This window comes from Doryrhamphus excisus, chromosome 5, assembly GCF_030265055.1.
Source record: "Doryrhamphus excisus isolate RoL2022-K1 chromosome 5, RoL_Dexc_1.0, whole genome shotgun sequence".
In the NCBI taxonomy this organism is placed as follows: domain Eukaryota; kingdom Metazoa; phylum Chordata; class Actinopteri; order Syngnathiformes; family Syngnathidae; genus Doryrhamphus; species Doryrhamphus excisus.
Genome location: NC_080470.1, coordinates 25309461 through 25317818, shown reverse-complemented (window position 1 = coordinate 25317818; position 8358 = coordinate 25309461). Strand labels below are relative to the sequence as shown.

General features: G+C 45.0%; 1 protein-coding gene across 1 annotated transcript; it reads right to left on the bottom strand.

Moving 5' to 3' along the window:
- Positions 1–361: 361 nt before the first annotated feature.
- fam20b (FAM20B glycosaminoglycan xylosylkinase) lies at positions 362–7289 on the bottom strand. The gene is made up of 9 exons (XM_058072278.1): positions 7023–7289; positions 5136–5375; positions 3356–3603; positions 3170–3256; positions 2982–3091; positions 2722–2893; positions 1376–1567; positions 1248–1307; positions 362–1164 (listed from the first exon to the last, which is right to left on the bottom strand). The coding sequence occupies exons 2-9, from the start codon at positions 5262–5264 to the stop codon at positions 933–935; spliced, it is 1230 nt and encodes a 409-aa protein (XP_057928261.1). The 5' UTR covers positions 5265–5375; positions 7023–7289; the 3' UTR covers positions 362–932.
- Positions 7290–8358: the final 1069 nt, after the last annotated feature.

Sequence of the window (8358 nt, the reverse complement as noted above, 5' to 3'; positions counted from 1 at the left end):
ACTAGACATGCGGGGTCATGTTTGGCATTAACACAGACATGCAGCGACATGCCTTGAAATGATGTGGTTTTGCTGGTTTGAGTAAAACACCTGATGAGTAGAAGTGAAACAGGTGTCCTACATCAAACACCTGAGTGTGGGAAAGAGGGGACCTCTGCCGCATACCCCCTTTGTGGGTGCAGCTTTCACTAACATGAACATGCTTCCAAGAAAATATGTCAAATATATGTACAGTATATACACATCTTTCCAAAATCAGTTGTTTTATGATGCAACAGATTGTTTTGAAATGTCACCAACCCGGACGTCAAGCGTTATAACGGAACAGACTGGAGGAATCCTCACGATAAACAAAAGCTCCAAGTCAAATCACTCATGTTTAATATTGAAGATGAAGCTTAACTCGTGTCCCCGCCCCCTTTTTCTTCAAGTCAGTGATGTCAGTAGCTTGCTTGTTAACGGCACAGTATGGCAGCCTCTCTCTCACGCACACACACCATTTAAGTTGAACACAATAATAATAATAATAATACAATAACAATGATACATTTGCAGTGTCTGGTACTTTTGTTCAGTTATGTACACTTGGCAGCTTTGACCTGATGAGTCAAGGCAATGTCACTTCCAGCAGAACGGACAATAATCCAGGTTGTACCACGTGGAAAAACCTACATTTCAAATGGCAAGCCTGCTTTTCGGTGTGCGTCCTCTTGCTTTTACCGTGCAACCTGCCCTCCGGCATGCACCATCCTTGCCTTCCATCCCAAACCTGAGACAGCTAAGGTGGATGCGTGGCATGGTCCTGACAGGAAGGTCACGTCCAGTCGTAGCAAACAAGGAAAAGAAGGAAATCCAGTAGTCGGTAGTTCCACCCTGTAGATCCGTGTGGTCACCTCCCACTCACCACCAAGTCCAGTTCTGCCATCCTGCTTTTAAGGGTGTGGGAGGTTCATTCGGTCCTCTATCAAGGTGTTGTCGGGTCCCTGAGCCTCCATGCACTGCTTGACGATGGCAATGATGCCGGTGAGACGCCTGTCCAAGGCGGCGAGGTGCGGCTCGGCCAGCACGGGATGGATGGGGTCAAATGCCAGTGCCTGTCGCAGGCCGGAGCTCAGTGCTCCGCCTCTTAGCAGATTTAGCCTGTTCCAGGTGGATACGCGGATCCTGATGAGAGGAGGGGAAGTAGATTTGAAACCACACGGTGATGCATGCAAAAAGGAAGGAGAAGGTGACGAGCAGGCACTCACATGCAACACTGGTAGAGCGGCGCCAGGATGCTTCGCTCATCCAGAGCAGCGTTCCCAAAGCTGCACACGGGGAGAAAGAAACCCAAAGCCCTTACTTAAACATAAAGAACTAACCAATAACAACCCACCTCTTTGCGTTGTCCAGTAGGATGAGCATGCTGGCGCCGCCATCATCCTGGAAACTCTCGTAGTGGTGGCGGTCTGCGTTCCCGATGAGATAATCAAATATGGCCGTGTCGATGACGTCCAGCAGCCGCGGCCCTGCGTCGTATGGTGGCATTTTCTTTACCGCCTCGCAGTAGCCCTCATCATACTCCCATCTGCATGGCGAGTGAAGCCAATGTGAAATTCAACGCAAGAAATGCCGGAGATGACTGCAATGTATCCCCCTTGGCATGCACTGTTTGTTAAATCCACAATGGATGACATGCTCACATTCATAAAATTAAAAAGTGAAACCGAAAGACCGACTTTGATAATGAGGTGAGGCACCTTTATTCTTGCACCCACACACAACACACTTTGAGATTTCAAAATAAGAGCCATGTTTGCCACATCTAATTAAAATAAGGGTGTCAAAAATCTTACTACATCTTCCTTAATCCCAAGCATGGGTGTTACAGTTTGTTGAGGATTATGTAGCTATGTGTGCAGAGGCTGACATCCATGCGAGAAGCACAAAGAGGTGATGATGCAACTCTACAATATAAGAGAGCACATTTGGTGCAGTTTACAGCTGAAAAAAAACCAGCCACAAGGTGACAGAAAGTGCATTTGATAAGAGCTCTGCCTGCTTCTTTGCCTTGTAAAACAGCACTATGCAACAACCAGGAAGTGGAATTGCTTGGACCAGTGTCTGCATGAAGGAGGTTACACATTGAAAAGAAATTGTAATGCATGCACACGCATGTGAAAAACTAAAAAAAGAACTTTATTTTCATGTAAAACAACCATTTGTGGTGTTGTTTTTGTTTATGGCATCATTGTTTAGACATTTTGGCTAAATATACATGGCTTTACTTTGGTATGTACCATGTCTAAATACCCCAAGAACACAATATTCTGTGTGCTTTGAAAAATCAGTCAAAATCATCAAAAATGGCCGGTATTGAGAAGGACGGCTTTTGAAAAATGGCCAGCATTGAATGAGTTAATCATTGCAACTGAAAGTTGGCCCGGCAGTTGGGGACCCCTCCCTGCAAGCATGCTTGCTGGTATGATGTGCTCTTTCATACATCTGGAAATACTGTAAAAATGCCACTTTTATAGAATTGGCGTCTGTATTTTATAATGTAGGATTCATGTCTACATCAACAAATACGTATAACCATAAAATCAAATTTTAAAATGCATCCTTTTTGAATTGTATCTTAAGCTGTGTATTTGTATACATACTGAACCGTCTATCACAAAGGGATTTACGAGCCTAATGGTGATGGATGTCGGCACCAAGGTACCAAATATGGTCACATACCTGGCCAGTTTTCCCTCCCTGTAGGTGCGTCCCCATGGGTGTCTGTGTTTCTGTAGTGGCCACACGTCTGGCAGCCACAAGGTCAAAGAACCCTCCATCATGTCTCCCTCGCCACACGCTGGCTCGCTCTCGCGGCAGTAATAGCACTTCCCATAGAAGCATGTGTTGTTGCCTGTGGGGATGGAAAAAAACATTCCGCCACTCCCACAAACCAAAACAATGCTGTGTGGTCACGCTTTGGAGGAAGGTGGTCTTCTCACCCTGCGTGAGGAAGGTGCTGAGCAGCTGGTCGGTGGCCACGGATTTGATCTCGGTGCGCAGGTTGACATATCGTCCCACCACGAGAGGCGCTCTCCTGAAGCCCAGGATCCTACAGCGAGGGTGTGACATGACATCAGCTCTAGTGTGCTGGCCAGTAGGACGTGAGAAACGGCATGAATGCACGTACCTGTCCAGGTGGAAGGCAGCCACCTCTGCATTGTGTCGGTCGTAACCTGCGTACGGCTCCCCTTCAACGATGTAGTCACGTCTGTACCTGATAGGATAATACAAGTGTGGTCACCTCAGAAACCATTCATCTACCAAATCCCAGTCCACTGGTTCTGCCATAGTTCTTGGGTTGGATTTTATGTACCTTTTGGGTTTGAAGACCACTTTTTGTCCCCCGTCCAGAACCAGCAGGGCTTTGAGCTGTGTGCCCTTGTAGCCCACATCGGCCCGCTCAATGCGGGCGGTGCTGAGGGCGGTGAGCACAGCGGCCAGCTCGGGGGTCTCCTCGGGATACACCTCCCGAGGACCCACCCACTGGCTCGCTATCTCCCAGGGTGACTGGAGGGTGTGGGCAAGGCGAGCCCCCCGTGACAGCGACAGACCCGCCTCCATCTAATGGTGGAGACAACAACACTGACATTTAGCATCACTACATCCTGCTACAGTGGACAATATAGTAGCCTCACAGTTGCAGCATACAAAACCTGTTTATGACCTTCTAAATAGTTTGGTTTTTTTACATTATTAGAGTCTTCTAGACATGACATAATACCCCTATAGTCAACTTAACACTCCTGTTACCCAATATAGTGGACACAATAGCCAAAAATAAATAAATAAACACATATTGATTCACACGTGCTGGATATTATTGACCAACTATAATTAATTAATAATTAATAATGACTAATTATTACTAATAGTAACTTCATTACTAATAATTAATTCAAATGAATTCATTATTGAAAAATGAAGCCATGAAAGTCAAAGCATGAAGTGGCAAGGGGTTACTGTAGGAAGAAATCATGGAAATAATCTATCCATAATCTATAATCCAATGAATCCAAACCATCACTGGTACTCTTGTGTGTTGACATCATTGGTCTGAACTGTACATCATTCAGGCTGTTCAAACTTGAAATGTACAGTGTAATAGTGCCCCAACAGTGGCACTATTTTAGGGCTCCTTTCTGCCAGAAATATGCCTCAAAAGTCAAATCATCTTGGAGTTTAAACTCTTATGCATAACATCAGCAAGTCATGTGAGACTAGTACACTCGGTGAGCAGCTAAGCTAGCCAAAGTGTGGTCTGGTGGTTGTGTTTTTCATTCATTCATTCATTTTCTGCCGCTTTTTCCTCACGAGGGTCGAGGGGGTGCTGGAGCCTATCCCAGCTGTCTTCGAGCGAGAGGCGGGGTACACCCTGGACTGGTGGCCAGCCAATCACGGGGTACATATAAACAAACAACCATTCACACTCACATTCATACCTATGGACAATTTGCAGTCGCCAATTAACCTAGCGTGTTTTTGGAATGTGGGAGGAAACCGGAGTACCCGGAGAAAACCCACGCATGCACGGGGAGAACAGTTGATGTACCATAAAGTTGATGTATTAAAAAGAAAAGCAGTTATTTTTATTGTTTCGGTCCTTAGCTTCTGGAAGGCCTCCTTGGTGGCATCATATATACCTCAGAATGAAATCACATGATGTGATTTCAACAGTCATAACATGAAATATTATGACTGTAGTGCACTATTATTTGTTACTCCCGCAATATTTACTGGGGACCAGAAACCACCAGCCAGTCATCACATCTAAGAGCTTCATCATTATCATCATATGTCAAAGTTCAAACCTGGTTTGATTTAAAACAGGGGTCCCTACTAACTGGGACATGGGTGGGGGTAACCGAACCGTGGAGAACTTTCAGAAGCAGTGAAATTTACTCAAAACATCTCAAATTTTAGTCGCAAATGCAAACATTTAGTCTCAGTCTGGGGCCCTGAAGCAGATGCTACACTTCTTATATGTTGCACTAAACCATTTTCAAAGGGTGAGTCATTTTTACTGTATTTTAATTTTATTTTTTTATTTTAGTTTTACAACTTCTCTTAACACTCGTATGACTGAGGTCACTCACCTTGCGAAAGGCCCTGAGGTCCCGTCTGCTGGCGGCCGAGCCCTCACCGCCATCCAGCAGAAAGATCTTGGCGAGGCCCAGCAGGAGGAGCACGGCACACAGGACCACCATGCGCTGTTTAAGTTTCATCTCACCGCAGGGCCTATTCCTCACTCTCCCAGCCCCTCACCCTTCATGGCCCTCCACCGCCTCTGGTCTCTTGATGGTGATGGACGTCAACAGCGTGGACAACAAGGCCGCCTGTACGAAACGAGTGATGGCACAATTTAAAAAAAAAAGTGTTGCATCAATAACATGCAGAGAATTGACTTTGTTGACCTTGTTATTAGTTTGTGCCTTTGGACATCTGCTGACCCACTACTGCTTTATGTACTTACAAATGTGCCCCTCCACTCTTAGAAACGCACAAATTCATCACTTTGTGCCACACACTGTGCACCCCACCGTGCTATTGTGCACGTTATCCATTTATTACATATACAAGTGGGCTTCAGGTTACAATGGTCTGAGTTATGTTGATTCATGTTTACGGATGCACTCCTATTAAAAACAAAGCAGGCTATTGTTGGCAGAACCATGCCAAAACATCAGCAATCTGTTAGACCGTTAGAAATCACAAAACCCATAACTACACATAACTGCCAGATTGTGGTAATAATTAAGCAGTGTAGTAGTGTCATGGTTGAGATGGAAAGGTTGCTAGTGCTCTGGCTTAAATTATATTAAATCTTGTATTTAGTGTTTTATTTCTACATTTATGTCATTCATGTGTTCTGTGTACAGTGTGACTTACAGTTACTTTACTTGACTTCATGTTGCATTTTATTCCTGATGCAAACGCCTGTAAAATCAAGAAGCCGCTCCTGTCATAACATAAGTGTTACACAGAAACAGTGGCATTTTCACAGCCAATTTTAAGTGGTAACGCTGGCTAAATGACCACAGTGATGTAGCTGCATCTCTGTAGTACCGGCAAGCCTGGCTTTAGACCTGGCTAACTCATTTTGCAGTACAGCCTACGTACCCAAAATGGGGTATGGCAATTGACGCTGCTTGTATGTATTTTTGTAATTTGTTAAACTTTCCTTTCAATGTTCTACCAAATTGATATGTAGACTGCAAGTGGATGATAAAAGGGAAGTTCAAGTACAACCCATTCAAAACGGAAGGATCCTAAAATATATATATGTGGGACGAATACTTATCAGTGCTCATCTAAAACTTTGATCAAAATTTGACCATGCAAAATATTTTTTTGAAACCATAATTACTCCCTGTAAAATGAATGAACCAATTAATCATGTTCAGGATTCTGTTTTTTAAGTGTGCAGAACTGGGTGAACATGGCTCCGGGTCCAATGTGTGAAGGGGTACCAAAACACTGCAGTACAGTACACCCCTCAGGGTTGGGGGTTGACCCACATTACCTACCCATTCACCTCCACTGCCAACACTGCATTTAGACTTTAGAACAAGCACATTGAATGGCAACTCGTTAATGTCATTTCAAAACATGTTGCTTGTTGTAGCCAGCATGCTAGACACAGGATATGCCTCTTTCCATGTAAATGTTGAGTAGAGAAAACAAGCTTGTGCGTAGAACCCACAGCCACGCAGGCAAGACACCTTCAACACAATCGCTCATTCATGACGTCGCGCTCTCTCGCTCTCTTTTTCTGTACTTCAACTCTCCCACACTGGCCAGAGAGGCTGCTAATGTAATGACTAAAACGCGCAGCTACGCCTTTAGAATCGGTATAATGACGACAACGTTACCTAAGGCTGTACGTCAACGCGGGCTAGCTGCTTAGCAAACCTGCATGCACCTTACTGGGCTAGCTAGCTAGTAGCTAGCTGTCAAGCTAACGTCATCTGTAGTCTTCTCACCTTACGGCCATATGCTCTCCACCTTTGGCGAATTAGTGTCTCAGTATCAGAAGCCACCCATTCAATTATTTCTCCCCGCCGGTATTTTGTCTGCTGCTGTCAACGGTTCACTTTCCTCCGCCCTTTTCCTCCCCCGATGTCCTGTTTCTGTCTGAGGCTGCCACTGCGTCCACTTCCCAAACACTTTTCCTGCCTATTGGAGCTCCGTGCAGGCGCTAGGGGTCGCTGTTGCACCGCCAGTGTGATGCATTCGAACGTGTCGGACAAAAATGCTCTCTAGACTGCTAAAAAGCTTTTTTCTCTTTAAAATCGGGGCTTTTGGAAAAGTCGCCATTTTGGAATGGTGACTTCTGGACCGAAGAATCAAATAATGAAACATTCTATATTAATATGATGCAGTAAAACAAGCCAATATGGCCCTTCTCACCACGCCCCATGAGAGGAAACCAATACTTCCTATTGGCTCTAAACTCCTGATCAAAATGGTAAGACCAGGAGTGTTGCTCCAGGTGGTAAAGATGGCTTCACGGAGGGCATATCTGGAACTGATGTCCATTTTTGTAAACTTCCCTTACCATACATCCCCAAATGTTCTTAATTGGATTTACATCAGGGGAAGGATGTCCCAGAGAGTGAGGTCATTCCGCTGGAAGAAACCCTTTGTCAGGTGGGGATTATGTACTACAGCGTTGTCCTACTCAGAAGCCACTCAGAAGAGGGTCTTCAGTCCATATAGCCAGCTGCCGTTTGACGCCCCTGCACCACGCAAAGCTCCATTATTCCATTGAAGGACAAAGCACCTCGGATTATGATGGCCACCCGCCACTGTGCTGTGTGGAAAACATCTTGGGTGGGACCCCCTTGTCATGGCAGTAGCATTGGAAGCCATCAAATGTCCCATGTTTGGTGCTGTTGTTCAAATTCCATACAAGCTATTTTTGTGACATTGTGGCAGATGAGGCCTTGGAAGACGTTCTTTGTTCTTAAAAACCTTATCTTGCAGATGCTGTCTGATGGTTATTGGACTGCACTGGGTGCACCAGTGACTGCCATCATTTGGGCCAAGCATTGTCCCATGTCTTGATGGACAGCCAATTGGATCCTCTGGCTCAAGGCCGGTGACATTTTGTTTAAAGTTCTACTTAGAACCCCCTTAACATCCAAATGTGCGGAATGTATATTCTTGCAATTTTTCAACTGATCTTAAAATTGTGATCAGGAGTGTAACTATGAGACGCATTATATGATGCACCGTAAGTGAGGGAGAATGACTTGCTGTTGGTTTGTGTCAAAATAGACATCGTAATGAGTACCTGTTACTCGCCTTTTTGGTGTG

What these genes read in the sequence shown, in the direction of transcription:
- fam20b (XM_058072278.1), bottom strand. Translation starts at nt 5,264, where the DNA reads ATGAAACTTAAACAGCGCATGGTGGTCCTGTGTGCCGTGCTCCTCCTG. An exon ending in GTGGTCTTCAAACCCAAAAG is followed by an intron (nt 3,257 to 3,355) that starts GTACATAAAATC and finishes TTATCCTATCAG; the next exon opens with GTACAGACGTGACTACATCG. An exon ending in CAGCACCTTCCTCACGCAGG is followed by an intron (nt 2,894 to 2,981) that starts GTGAGAAGACCA and finishes CCATCCCCACAG; the next exon opens with GCAACAACACATGCTTCTAT.